The sequence below is a fragment of the Hypomesus transpacificus genome, chromosome 6 (assembly GCF_021917145.1).
Source record: "Hypomesus transpacificus isolate Combined female chromosome 6, fHypTra1, whole genome shotgun sequence".
Lineage (NCBI taxonomy): Eukaryota > Metazoa > Chordata > Actinopteri > Osmeriformes > Osmeridae > Hypomesus > Hypomesus transpacificus.
In genome coordinates this window covers 13,121,118-13,135,806 of record NC_061065.1, presented here as the reverse complement: position 1 = coordinate 13,135,806, position 14,689 = coordinate 13,121,118, and the positions used below count along the sequence as shown (strand labels likewise).

The following is a 14,689-nucleotide window of genomic DNA, read 5'->3' as shown; positions in this document are numbered from 1 at the left end:
TCCAGGATCCTCCAGGAGCAGGGTTGGACGGCTGTGCTCTGCAGACTATAAGAGGACCCAGTGATCTTCAGCCACATGCTAGGTCGTTGTCCTCCTCTTCTCCTGTGTGTCTGACCATGTCAGTGTTGTGTGTGTGTGCCCATGTTATTAGGCAGGTGTGCAGAAGGTGTGACCTATTAGGATCACAAACATCATGTTCGGGTGCACCCGGCCTTTCGATGCCTCTTTCCAACACTACATAAGCATTTAGCTGTTTATTCAACATTATTTGTTTACCTTTTTGACAGTATAGGGTTAGGGTTTAGTCCATACTCATTTAGAAGCCACTAGGATAGTTCTATATAAATTACAGCCAATGCATTGGATACATTTACCTGTTTTGATAATTGTTTTATATAATCTATCAACAATATGATTACGAAAGACAGTCAGATAATCAACCCTAGTTTAAACCAAATACGTCCTGATTTTCTACGTTGACAAATACAATGAGTACTGAATGGCACAGGTACAGTGTGATCTGGAATAAGTGAAGTAGTTGACCAAGGCCTTTATGAAAGGATACGAAAGATCTTGTACTACGTTCACAACCAGCGTAGCACTGTTCCATTCATACCTTTTCTAGAAAATAAACTCTGAGTCATTTATAGCGAAGTTATTTTATCGCGAGAGCCAATGTGGATGATTGGCATGACTTAAACCCAGTTAGAATTGAGTATGAGAGTGACGGAGAACAGTAGGCGGGGAATAGTGTCGGAACTGTCGGAGATTGACAGCCCGTTGACATAAATTTTGTGGCTTTGCAAGCACTCGCTGAGAACTTACTGGAGGTGAGTCAGAGTAAGTTTCAAGAGCTAGAGTACCATAATATACATGTTATCATTATTAGTTCAACAGATGTCACTACCAATCAAAGGTGATGAGAAAGCTTTATTTGAAAAATATTTAACTTAGATTGCTAGCTACGCAGTTCCATATGCTTGTAGCTATTGACTAGCAGCACAGCAGTTCATCAGTTTTTTAATGACTTCTTTTACCGATAGTTGATTCCCTCATTGTGTTATATTCTAGATTCCCCATTTTTTGGGCGTCTCGAGTTTTCTCTGTGGGTTCTAGTTCTCCCCACCGCAAGGTCGGATTCTACTCTTTCGGCACCGTTGCAGTGCCGCTCTCCTTCTATATAACTGCAACCTACTAGTCACTCACCAACACTTCACTGCGTCTCTGGGCGACCAGCGGTGTGTTTATGTCTTTGTTTTACGAAAACGGTGAGTACCCGGACGACAGGAGCGACGGATGGGACAGGTACTTTAACCTTAAATGTAGCATTTGTTGTGTGTTTGGTATTATTTCATTTTACCCCAAGCTTTTTATAAAGAGAATAATTGTGTTTCAAGATGGCGTCTTCCTCCCTGAACGCACGTATCCACTGTATGACTCACTATGCAGCACATTGCTTAATCGGGGCCTGGCTTAAACCCCCCTGCCACCTGATAATATGTGCGATGGGTTACTGTTGATCTAAAGTTATAATGACAGTTGACGTTATGGTATGTGCTTTGCTATTTTAAAGGGTTTTGTTTGTCTTGAATGTCAGTACAGACGTATTCATAAACTGTCAGTTATTCAGTAATCTATTTGAGAAAATCTACCATTGCTCCGGTGATGCGTTATTTGTTTAATCATTAGTCAACTATAGTTTCCTTGTTGACTGTTTGATCACTCTTTGAATGGTCTGATTGAAATCAGATCAAGTTCATCAGAGACTAGTAATAAGATTTTACATTATAACCCGTTATAAATGCATAATCCCACCAAGCAACTCGATAGCATCTTTTGACCACAGTTTATTTGGAATGAAGTGCAATGGTGGGAAGCCATTCAGCCTTTAGCTCAGATTTCGATTAGTCTTATCCAGAGTGCGAATTATACAATGACAATGGGGGGGGGGGGTGAACTTCTTCTCCAGGCCGTGTATTGACCCCCCACCACCACCACCACCTGTTGTGTTTACCTATTTTGGGTGCGTCCATGTCTTAATCAGGGGGGGTCAGACCCCCCCCCCCCAAACCCCCCGTAATTTGCACCCTGGTCTTATCATATGTCAGCTTCCTTTGATGTGTGTGAATCCGTTTCCCCCCCCCCCCCCCCCCCCCAAACAAAAATAATTATTCCCTGCATATTGATCCTTTTCTCTCCCTCTCCTTCTAGAGCTGTTGCGCAGCTGTTGGAACCTGTGTGGGGGAAACTTAGCCTACAAGCACGGAGCTTGCAGCCTCAGTGGCAAGACCTTTTTCATGTCCGAGCCCGACTCCTCTTGCAGTTGTTTATGTCATCCCCTCTTGGCCAGACAGAGGATACCAAAAATTGTCAATCCAAAATCTTCCTGTCATACTGATAGAGTCCACAGTGTGCCAACATGTCTGTCAACGTCAATCGTAGCGTGTCGGACCAGTTCTACCGCTACAAGATGCCCCGTCTGATCGCAAAGGTGAGTTTTTCCTAGCAGGAGAGGAGTTGCTGTGTTACGTGGCGCCTCCATTAGAAACGCAGTGGAACAAGATGTCCACACTGAAACCATTGAATACTCAGTCAAAGTTTGGAATAGCAGTTGGCTCATCTAACTCTTGGTCATATAACGTACGTGATTAGACCTAGACTTCAGTTCAAATAGAAACCTTAAGCTCGTGACCCAGACATTTGTGTATAATAAATCCATAGACAGTTTGACGCTGACAGGATTTAGGATTTGCCATGCCATCATTTTGACAGGGTTATAAAATATTAATATGCATATATATATATATATTTGCGGCTGCCATGATTTCCTTCTCACTTTGTTTTTTGACCTCATCTTCCAGGTGGAAGGCAAGGGGAATGGAATTAAGACTGTCATAGTGAACATGACGGATGTGGCCAAGGCCCTAAATAGGCCTCCCACCTGTAAGTAGAAAGGTGTTTCTCGACCCCCCCCCCCCCCCAAACGTGCCCCATCTGTCAACATTGATTGTGAGCCTGAAGACTTGGCATCTTTCAATGATTGACAGATAACATACAAAGTTGTTCCTTGAACATTTCTTTCCTGTACACCTCAGTGACACCAAGTTATAACATGTTTATTGTAATTGTTTTAGGTGTTGATTTGGTCTTTAAAGATGAGCCCTGACCAGTGTTAGGTGTCAGTCTGTGACTGTTCTGTTTTCAAACAAGCCTCCGCTCTGTCCCCCAGATCCCACCAAATTCTTTGGTTGTGAGTTGGGTGCCCAGACCCAGTTTGATGCCAAGAACGACCGCTACATTGTCAATGGCTCTCACGAGGCAAACAAACTGCAGGACATGCTGGATGGATTCATCCGGAAGTTTGTGCTGTGCCCCGAGTGCGATAATCCTGAAACAGACCTGGTAAATATCTAGGAAGCTTTTTCTACGTCATGTTTTCTTTTGAAGCTCGTTCTGAAGAAATATAATCACAGACAGTGGGGTCATTTTTGACAAGTATAATAAAATGGGCTTTAATGGACTACAAAGAAGCACTATTCATTTGTTCCCACTCCGAGTTTGGCTCTGCCCAACATGCGTTTATTTCCAAAACAGAACAGTCTTTCCCTTTGAAAACAGATACCACTGTTTAGCAGGTAATCTGTCACATGTCAAAGCCCTTTCCCTTTGGTTTTTTGACTGTTGTTCATCCAAATGACCTTGTTTGCTGCCGTCCCTATGCCTGGAACTGCTTTTGTGTCTGTACAGTTAGCAAAGTTCGAACTGAACTCTGTGCCCCCTCCCCCCCCCCTCTGTTTTTGCCGTATTTACGCTGACTGAGCAAGTTTCCAATAAGGTCAGCACTGTCGGCGTACAGCTCAGGAGGACACTGTTATTGTTGCTGCGCTATATCCAGGCTCGCCCAGCATCACGAGTTGATAGCGCCACTAGCACATAATAGGACGGGGCCCACGACGGATGATGCGAACATGAATGGAATGTGCGACTGCGACTCATTCCACAGCGCTTTAGCTGGTGCCGAGCTGAGCCCACTGAAGGGGCGTGAAGCCGCCCCGAGGGCAAAAACAAACTTGCGTCTGTTATGTAACCCATGTCACTGTGAGGCGAAAAAGATTTGGGATTAAGTGGTCATTTTCCTTGGGAAGTGGGGGAGGAAAAATACGAAAGAAAGCGCCTGCTAGCGAAGGACGCCGTTTGTCATGCGGACCCCTATAACTCGGGAGAAATACACATTAACGTTTAATGGGGCCGTGTGCGGGTGTCTGTTGACGGTTTCCATATCCGGACCGACTGTTTCCCCTGACACTCGCCTGTCACAAAACACCTTTTGTGTCAGGTGGGCAGATGGCGTCTCATTACAAGATACAAAGCCCCCTTTGTTGTACATCTGACCACGTCTTCATGGGGGGCTAGCGGTGTATTCTTCCGTTGAGGATGACGGGCGCCCTCGGTCACCGTGGCGGCCGTGTCGGGTTTCTGCACTGCAGAGTGAAGGCTCGCCGCGAGGCGCGTGACGCCTTGTCGTGATCTCCCCGACGCTGCAGCAGTGAGGATGTTGTTCCTCGTCTCCTGACACCTCTCGGTCAGGTGTGTGTGTGTGTGTGTCTCTCTCTAACACAGTTGCAGAACATGGGGGTGCTGGGTAAACACAATTGCATTCTGGTTCCCACCCTCCTTATTTTCAACTTTTTTTCGTCGTCGTCATCTGCCGCTTGTCCGGGGATCGGGTCGCGGGGGCAGCGACCTAAGCAGGGAGGCCCAGACTTCCCTCCCCCCGGCCACTTCCGCCAGCTCTTCCTGGGGGACCCCAAGGCGTTCCCAGGCCAGCCGAGAGACATAGTCCCTCCAGCGTGTCCTGGGTCTTCCCCGGGGCCTCTTCCCAGTGGGACGTGCCCGGAACACCTCACCAGGGAGGCGTCCAGGAGGCATCCTAATCAGATGCCCGAGCCACCTCAGCTGGCTCCTCTCGACGCGGAGGAGCAGCGGTTCTACTCTGAGCCCCTCCCGGATGACCGAGCTTCTCACCCTATCTCTAAGGGAGAGCCCGGACACCCTACGGAGAAAGCTCATTTCGGCCGCTTGTATTCGCGATCTCGTTCTTTCGGTCACTACCCATAGTTCGTGACCATAGGTGAGGGTAGGAACGTAGATCGACTGGTAAATAGAGAGCTTCGCCTTTCGACTCAGCTCCTTCTTCACCACGACGGACCGATGCAGAGCCCGCATCACTGCGGACGCCGCACCGATCCGCCTGTCGACCTCGCGCTCCATTCTTCCCTCACTCGTGAACAAGACCCCGAGATACTTGAACTCCTCCGCTTGGTTCAGGATCTCCTCCCCGACCCGGAGATGGCACTCCACCCTTTTCCGGTCGATTACCATGGCCTCAGATTTGGAGGTGCTGATTCGCATCCCAGCCGCTTCACATTCGGTTGCGAACCGCTCCAGTGAGAGCTGAAGGTCACGGCCCGATGAAGCCAACAGGACCACATCATCCGCAAAAAGCAGCGACCCGATCCTGAGGTCACCAAACCGGACCCCCTCAACACCCTGGCTGCGCCTAGAAATTCTGTCCATATAGGTAATGAACAGAATCGGTGACATAGGGCAGCCCTGGCGGAGTCCAACCCTCACCGGAAACAAGTTCGACTTACTACCGGCAATGCGGACCAAACTCTGGCACCGGTCGTACAGGGACCGGACAGCCCCGATCAGGAAATCCGGTACCCCGTACTCTCGGAGCACCCCCCACATGAGCCCCCGAGGGACACGGTCGAACGCCTTTTCCAAATCCACAAAACATGTGTAGACTGGTTGGGCGAACTCCCATGTACCCTCCAGGACTCCGCGGAGGGTATAAAGCTGGTCCACTGTTCCACGGCCAGGACGAAAACCACATTGCTCCTCCTGAATCCGAGGTTCGACAATCCGACGGACCCTCCTCTCCAGGACCCCTGAATAGACTTTCCCAGGGAGGCTGAGGAGTGTGATCCCCCTAAAGTTGGAGCACACCCTCCGGTCCCCCTTTTTAAAGAGGGGAACCACCACCCCGGTCTGCCAGTCCAGAGGCACTGTCCCCGATGTCCACGCGATGTTGTAGAGTCGTGTCAACCAAGACAGCCCTACAACATCCAGAGCCTTAAGGAACTCCGGGCGGACCTCATCCACCCCAGGGGCCCTGCCACCGCGGAGCTTTTCAACCACCTCGGCGACCTCAGCCCCAGAGATAGAAGGGCCCCCCCCGATGTCCCCAGACTCTGCCTCCACGTCGGAAAGCGTGTTGGTGGAATTAAGGAGGTCTTCGAAGTATTCCTTCCACCGATCCAGGACGTCCCCCGTCGAGGTCAGCAGCGCACCATCCCCACCGTATACAGTGTTGACAGAGCACTGCTTCCCCCTCCTGAGCCGCCGGATGGCGGTCCAGAACCTTTTTGAAGCCGTTCGGAAGTCATTCTCCATGGCCTCGCCGAACTCCTCCCATGCCCGGGTTTTTGCCTCCGCGACCGCCAAAGCCGCGTTCCGCTTGGCCTGCCGGTACACATCAGCTGCCTCTGGAGTCCTACCAGCCAATAAAGTCCGATAGGCCTCCTTCTTCAGCTTGACGGCATCCCTCACCTCCGGAGTCCACCACCGGGTCCGAGGGTTACCGCCGCGACATGCACCGACCGCCCTGCGGCCGCAGCTCCGGTCAGCCGCTTCAACAATGGAGGCCCGGAACATGGCCCATTCGGACTCAATGTCCCCGGCCCCCCCCGAGACATGATCGAAGCTCTCCCGGAGGTGGGAGTTGAAGCTCCTTCTGACAGAGGGTTCCGCCAGACGTTCCCAGCAGACCCTCACATTACGTTTGGGCCTGCCAGGCCTGACCGGCGTCCTCCCCCACCATCGAAGCCAACTCACCACCAGGTGGTGATCAGTTGACAGCTCCGCCCCTCTCCTCACCCGAGTGTCCAAGACATGCGGCCCCAAGTCCGACGACACGACTACAAAGTCGATCATCGAACTGAGACCTCGGGTGTCCTGGTGCCAGGTGCACATATGGACACCCTTATGCTTGAACATGGTGTTCGTTATGGACAAACCGTGTCTAGCACAGAAGTCCAACAACAAAACACCACTCGGGTTCAGATCGGGGGGGCCGTTCCTCCCAATCACGCCCCTCCAGGTCTCACTGTCATTGCCCACATGAGCATTGAAGTCCCCCAGGAGGACGAGGGAATCCCCAGGAGGAGCGCTTTCCAGCACCCCCCCCAGAGACTCCAAAAAGGGTGGGTACTCTGAGCTGCCGTTTGGTGCATAAGCACAAACGACAGTGAGGACCCGTCCCCCCACCCGAAGGCGGAGGGAGGCTACCCTCTCGTCCACCGGGGTGAACCCCAATGTACAGGCGCCGAACCGAGGGGAAACCAGTATTCCCACCCCAGCTCGACGCCTCTCACCAAGGGCAACTCCAGAGTGGAAGAGAGTCCAGCCCCTCTCAAGGAGACTGGTTCCGGAGCCCACGCTGTGCGTCGAGGCGAGGCCGACTATATCTAGCCGGAAACTCTCTACCTCGCGCACCAGCTCAGGCTCCTTTCCCGCCAGCGAGGTGACGTTCCACGTCCCTAAAGCTAACTTTTGCAGCCGAGGATCGGACCGCCAAGGCCCCCGCCTTCGGCCGCCGCCCGTCTCACACTGCACCCGACCCCCATGACCCCTCCTGCGGATGGTGAGCCCACTGGAAGAGGGTCCCACGTTGTCTCTTCGGGCTGTGCCCGACCGGGCCCCATGGGAAAAGGCCCGGCCACCAGGCGCTCGCCATCGAGCCCCACCCCCGGGCCTGGCTCCAGGGGGGGGCCCCGGTGACCCGCTTCCGGGCAGGGGCAACTGAGAACCATTGTTGTATTTCTTCATGGTTGGTTTTTTGAGCCACTCTTTGTCTGGTCTTTCACCTGGAACCTGTTTGCCTTGGGTGACCCTACCAGGGGCATGAAGCCCCCGACAACATAGCTTCCAGGATCACTAGGACACGCAAACCCCTCCACCGCGTTAAGGTGGTGACTCAAGGAGGGGCAACTTTTTTTTAAAAATTATTATTATTGGGAAAGGAGAGGGGTAATGTACAGCTAACCAAACATCAGTTAATGGGAGAGGTTTCATCCATGCTCAGAGATTTGACTTCATTGCTATGACATATAGGTAGTTACCAATATACCTATATTTTGGTAACTTCTACAGACCATTCTAGCCTGTTGTGTGTACAGCCAGCTTTACGGAAAATGGCTATGCATCGCCCGGATGACGTATGCGATATATCTGCTACATAAACATGTACTAAGGGTGTGTCTTATAGATTTTTCCACACTGTATCTCAGACTGCCCCTTGTGACAAGCAAGGAACAAAAATCTTTTTTCTCTGCGTACCTCTCCTGGACCCTCCATAGCTCTGGCGATAATGGTCATGTGCTTGAGATGTCCTGATAAATGAGTTCTATTCCAAGACAGGGAACCGTCTTGTATTATTCATAGACCTCTCTGCAAGGCCCCTGCAGCACCTGCTATTTTACATTATTCAATGCTACGAGGACTTGCATTTTCTCTTACTTTGCTATCTCACTTGATGGAAAGTACAGTTTTATTGGTCAATAAGTCGGATCCTGCAACTTCAATATTGTTAAATTAACAGCACCCCTTGATTAGTCTTTAAGGGACATAATAGGGAGAAGTTCTTTCCAAGATCCTTCCAGTTGCATTGTTATCGACTGACTGTCTCGTGTTTGGATTGATCTTCTAGCACATCAACCCCAGGAAACAAACCATCGGGAACTCCTGCAAGGCCTGTGGATACCGGGGCATGCTTGACACTCGACACAAGCTCTGCACCTTCATCCTCAGGAACCCTCCAGGTGGGGCGCGCACACCTCCACCAGTCTCAAACACACACACACCTCCACCAGTCATACATGCCTCTAATGTCTAGAGCTGTCAAGCTAATAATGTCTGAAAACCAATGCGAAATTGTAATTGGTCTCCTGAGAATCTTGGACATTGTGCATATAGCCTAGGCTATGAAGAAGAAACATGTAGGGAGGATTTGGCTTTTAACATGGCTTTTTTTAATATATTTTTTATACTTAAAGAGAGAGGCCTCCTTTTTGAGGATGACAGGGGCTTTGCCTCAGACTATTGCCCAGTCTCTCAAACCCAATGTGCCCTTGGAGTGTTGGACGGCTCAGACTTTTCAAAAAGACGTCAATGTTTTGCAGGACCTGGTTTTTATCGAACTTTGACTCTGAATGAATATGAATATTAACAATCAATGATGTGCCGTCGAGCCGATGGTCAACATGTGACTCGAACGCATTTGGTTTGAACCTGCCTGCCTGACCTGGGGGTCACAGTAGAGGTTTGTAGACCCCGTACTATTTACCAGTCACACTGAGGAATGAGCAATGCACCTTCAGTGTGTTTCGCGGCTTACAAAAGCATCCCGTGACTCCTTTAGAGGAGAACATCTGCAGGGCCGTCTGTTCTTCAACAGCAGCTCAGAAGTGAAGCTACGTCGAGGTCGACTTTATTTACCCTCCATTCAGGGGTTGTAGCCGACGTGTGTGTACACTTTGAAATGTCAAAATGGAAGATTCTAGATTAAGGGAGCCGAGGGGAGAACTTGCTCGAGTTGTCGGGAGTCGCTAGCCCAGCTGCCCGTGCAGAGCAAACAGAGCAGGATTGATTCAGTAGTTTGCGCGGATGAGCCTAAGTGAAGGCGTCTTGGATGGCCGCCCGGTGAGGAACCAGAGCCCCTTGATACTGACACAAGCGGTGGAAACCTCGTCGAGCTGGAAAGCTCGCCGTTTTAGTTTTCTTCGCACGCTGATATTTTTATAGGTCGGCACGCTGGTTTTGCTTCATGCAAACATTTGCTAAATGATTCAAATGTAAATGTCGCATCTTGTCCGGGCCTATCGATCGCATCGCCAGACACGCAGCACAGTCGTTGGCATTAGGTAGAGGTCGAGGGTCCGAATGTGCAAACTGAGTGTTTTGTTTTGTTTTTGTCCCTCCTCTCTGACTCGGCAGAGGACAGCGGGTCTGCCAAGAAGGAGAAAGAGAAGAAGAACAGGAAGAAGGACAAGGAGAACGGCTCCAGTGGGAGCGAAGCCGGGAACCACAACGACATAGACGCCCCCGATGCTGTGGTACGTCACACACACACACACACAGACAATCTTTCGGTGGCCCTCTTGGTGTTCCTGTTAGGCTTCACTTACTACTTCAGCGTCTCTCAGACATTTCCCTTCCTGAGGAAGGGAAATTTGAAGCCCCCAGTCTCTGATCTAGCTTCCCCCCCCCCCCCCCCCCCCCCCCCTCTAGGACCGGGATGACGAGGACGAGGACTGGGCGGAGGAGACGACCGAGGAGGCGCAGCGGCGGCGCATGGAGGAGATTAGCGAGCACGCCAAGAACCTGACCCTCAGCGAGGACCTGGAGAAGCCCCTGGAGGAGAGGGTCAACCTGTTCTACAGCTTCGTCAAGGTGCCCTCCTCCACCACCGCCTCCCCTCGCGCACCGCTCTGTCCGCTCTGCACTAACGTTCAGCGTTATCTTGCCTCTGTGCTGCCGGCGAATGTATTTTCCCCATGTTGCCTGCCTTCTCTGTAGTTTTTAGCAGACGTAAAGGGCAGAGGAGGACCAGCTCTAATATGTCTCTCCCTCCCCCGTCCGTCACAGCAAAGGAAGGAGGAGGGCACCGTCGACACCTCGGACAAGGAGATCCTGGCGGAGGCGGAGCGTCTGGACGTGAAGGCCATGGCGCCGCTCATCCTCAGCGAGCTGCTCTTCGACGAGAACATCCGCGACCAGATCAAGAAGTACAAGCGCCACTTCCTGCGGGTAAGCTGCTGCACGCGCGGTGTCGGGGATGGAGCAGACGTTTGCTTCGAAGGATTTGACAGAAAGGTTTCTGTAAATAAGTATAATTTTTTGCCAATCAGCGACTTTTTCCTCTTTATTGTTCAGAAGGAAGCTAGTTACAGCATAGGAAGCCAAGCAATAAAAATAAAATAAAAAATGCTAACAGTTTTGGGGGTTATTGATACAATGTTGTTCAAACTTGATCAGATAAGAGCAAAAAAACAAACAGGACAAGATATCTTTACATGCTGGTGACCGGAATATCTCCCCCCTCTTGTGTCTGGGTAATGTAGTTTTGCCACAACAACAAGAAGGCCCAGAAGTACCTGCTGGGGGGTTTTGAGTGTCTGGTGAAGCTGTACCAGGCCCAGCTGCTGGGCCGCGTGCCCCTGGTCCTCAAGGACCTGTACGACGCCGACCTGCTGGAGGAAGACGTCATCCTGGCCTGGGCCGACAAGGTGAATCTTACTGCTCCGTTTAGTGATTAGTGAATCTGATAAGATAATCTGTAGATAATCGGGACATTACCTAGGATTGTTGGGACATTACCTAGGATTGTCGGAAGGGGGAAATCGGCCCCAAATCAACCCGATTATCTTGTGGTGTGTACCCAGCATAAGTTGGCTAGTTATTGTACCCATGCACAAGCCATGTTTATCCCAGTACACAGCTGTTACAGCACTGTGGCTGTCTCTGTCTATTGTGCTACACCATATCAAAACATCTTGTTTGCGCATGGGGAGAGTAAGGGTATTGGGCATTTGAACTTCCCTTCTTTTGAGGCTTTTCACAAACTCGCCTCATCAAATATAGGTTTTGTTTTTTTGAAAAGGAACATCCATCCAACTCTACAGAAACGTTACTGCACTGAAATAAATGACATTTGAGGACGTGAATTAACCAGTTGTGCGAAGCAGAGCCATATAAAAAGAGATTTGCGACACGCTTTGGTCTCGCCGACACGCGATCACGTGGTTCAAGTAGCTCGCTGTAGTTCCAAAAAACCCACAGCAGTCAACCTGTTTGAATGGTTTTCTAATAGGCTGGCTAACGGAAGTCGCTTTCTCAGGCAAATGACGTATGAAACAGGCTTGGTTAAAGAAATCTGCTGGCGACGCATTCTCACTTAAATGTCAATATTTTTGTGACCCAAATCAAAATTCTGATGCGACAGATCAATGGGGAATCGCTTTCTCTCTTAAAGGATACCTTTACCTCTACCTTTTTGGGGCAGAATTCACCGAGATGAAATTATCAACTCACCGAAACACAGAGGAAAAAAGCTAGAACTAGCAACTGCTCAATTTAAGACAAGGAGTTTGGTAAATAGAACAGAATATACAAGGCAACCAATTACATTAAATAAAACATTTTATATACAATATGACCAGTGAGAGGGTCAAGTTTGTTTTTAGTGAGTAGACCTGCAATTACTGCCGAGCGTTGAGAGCTAGCTGGACGATAGGGGACCCCTTAATCTACACTAACTAGGCTAATGAGAAGACTAACTTTGTATGCCAACAAACACCAATAACTAGAACTAATTTAACAGACTTTAAAACGAACAGACCTCTGGTTATGATGCACGTGCTCTCTAGTTAGCTACAGTAAAAGTGTTGCTTACGTTAGATACTAGACATAGGCCTACAGTCTAGCACTAACTGCTTTTAGAATCTAACAAACTGTATCTTACAATAAACTTTTAACTAAAGCTGGCTATATAAAATACTACTAATAACAATTTATAAGAGGTCCGCTAATATGAAAAAATGCAGTAATCCATCATTAATTTACTAGCTAACTTGCTTCGGAAACACTAAAAATGTATGGGGTTGAACGTTGGAAAATACAATGTTTGGAACTATAGGTCGCATGTGACGTGCTTTACTTCCGCATTCTTCGATAACAATGGAAGTCTATGGAAGTGTCGCAGCTCTCTATTTCTATGGCTCTGGTGAGAAGAATAAGAAAATGCACTGAAATGTCAACTTTGGCGTCCGGCCAGGTTTCCAAGAAGTACGTGTCCAAGGAGCTGGCCAAAGAGATCCATGCCAAGGCAGCTCCCTTCGTGAAGTGGCTGAGGGAGGCGGAGGAGGAGAGCGAGGGGAGCGGGGAGGATGAGGAGGAGGACGAAGACAATGTGGAGGTAAACACACACCTGGGCCCTGACACACCTGGGCCCTCACACACCTGGGCCCTCACACACCTGGGCCCTGACACACCTGGGCCCTGACACACCTGGGCCCAGACACACCTGGGCCCAGACACACCTGGGCCCTGACACACCTGGGCCCTCACACACCTGGGCCCTGACACACCTGGGCCCTGACACACCTGGGCCCAGACACACCTGGGCCCAGACACACCTGGGCCCTGACACACCTGGGCCCTCACACACCTGGGCCCTCACACACCTGGGCCCAGACACACCTGGGCCCTGACACACCTGGGCCCTGACACACCTGGGCCCTCACACACCTGGGCCCTGACACACCTGGGCCCTCACACACCTGGGCCCTCACACACCTGGGCCCTCACACACCTGGGCCCTCACACACCTGGGCCCTCACACACCTGAGCCCTCACACACCTGGGCCCTCAGTCAGTCACAGTCAAGTTGGCATTAACATTGGGATTAGACCAAATGCATTTTAGCCATACCCCCCCCCCCCCTACTATCTTTCCAGGTGGTATATTCCCCGACCGCCCGCGAGCTGAAAGTGGAGACGGTGAAAAGGCCCACCCCCGACAAGGAAGAGGACGACATTGACATCGATGCCATCTAAGAAAACCAACCTTGTTTTCCGCCTAAATCCCCAAACCCTGTTCTTCCCTATTCCCCAAGTTCTCTATTGATGACCCCCGACCCCCCCCCCCCTCCCCCCGACCAACAACAAAATATCAGCATGCCTTGGGTCAGTCTTGACCCTCAACTCCTTTCCAATGCTGCTTTTGCTATTTGGCTAACCTTCCGGCTCCGAGGTGCATTGTTAACTTTGCATCAGTATATCTAGCCTGCTGTTTAGAGTGGTGAGAAATTGCTGTTGTATTCTGTATAATTGTTGGAGAGTCATTTTAGGTAGACAGAGCTATAAATGCACACGCATTGTATTTTTCCTCTTGTACTTTTTCTTCTATCCAATCAATTAAAGAATGTTTGACACTGAAGTGTGTGTTGGTGTTTGTGGAGGAGGATGGTAGCTCCAGGGTTTGAGCTTTTGGGGGCGTTAAATGGATGATCTGTGAATGAAAAGCATTTCACTTGACTTTTTGTGTTTCTTTAAACTGGAAAGATGTATTTTCAGGGTCTACATATAAAAGATTCTCAAGCATGATTATTTCCTGAACTAAGAGAAGACAAGTAATTGGGAACATTGAGTCATGCAGTTCAATGCTGGCTAACTTTTGACATTGTTCCATTATCTTAAAGTATATAAAGTCACCACTTTCAATGTAATTAATTTATCATCTGTACTGGACAGTACTTTAGATACTATATTTACATTTAGTCATTTAGCAGACGCTCTTATCCAGAGCGACTTACAGTAAGTACAGGGACATTCCGTCAAGACAAGTAAGGTGAAGTGCCTTGCCCAAGGACACAACATCATTTGACACGGCGGGGAATGGATCCGGTAACGTTCTGATTACTAGCCCGACTCCCTCACCACTCAGCCATCTGACTCCCATAAATTGAATAAGGGCCGTAATATTCACATTCCATGTTCAAACTGGTTTGTCGATCGATGAAGGGGTGTTTAGGTTGTCACTGTAGCCTATGTCAGTACATTTGTAT

General features: G+C 49.8%; 1 protein-coding gene across 6 annotated transcripts; it reads left to right on the top strand.

The window, feature by feature from the left end:
• Nucleotides 1-739: 739 nt before the first annotated feature.
• Nucleotides 740-14,061, top strand: eif5 (eukaryotic translation initiation factor 5). Of its 6 annotated transcripts, none has more exons than XM_047021974.1 (12): nt 740-830; nt 1,072-1,268; nt 2,212-2,491; nt 2,862-2,943; nt 3,230-3,402; nt 8,774-8,885; nt 10,060-10,178; nt 10,354-10,515; nt 10,711-10,872; nt 11,187-11,351; nt 12,899-13,039; nt 13,581-14,061. In XM_047021974.1, the coding sequence occupies exons 3-12, from the start codon at nt 2,420-2,422 to the stop codon at nt 13,677-13,679; spliced, it is 1,287 nt and encodes a 428-aa protein (XP_046877930.1). In that variant the 5' UTR covers nt 740-830; nt 1,072-1,268; nt 2,212-2,419; the 3' UTR covers nt 13,680-14,061. The 6 variants fall into 6 exon arrangements, with proteins under 6 accessions (XP_046877930.1, XP_046877929.1, XP_046877931.1 ...); XM_047021973.1 differs by having other exon boundaries at nt 1,072-1,305; XM_047021975.1 differs by having other exon boundaries at nt 756-840.
• Nucleotides 14,062-14,689: the final 628 nt, after the last annotated feature.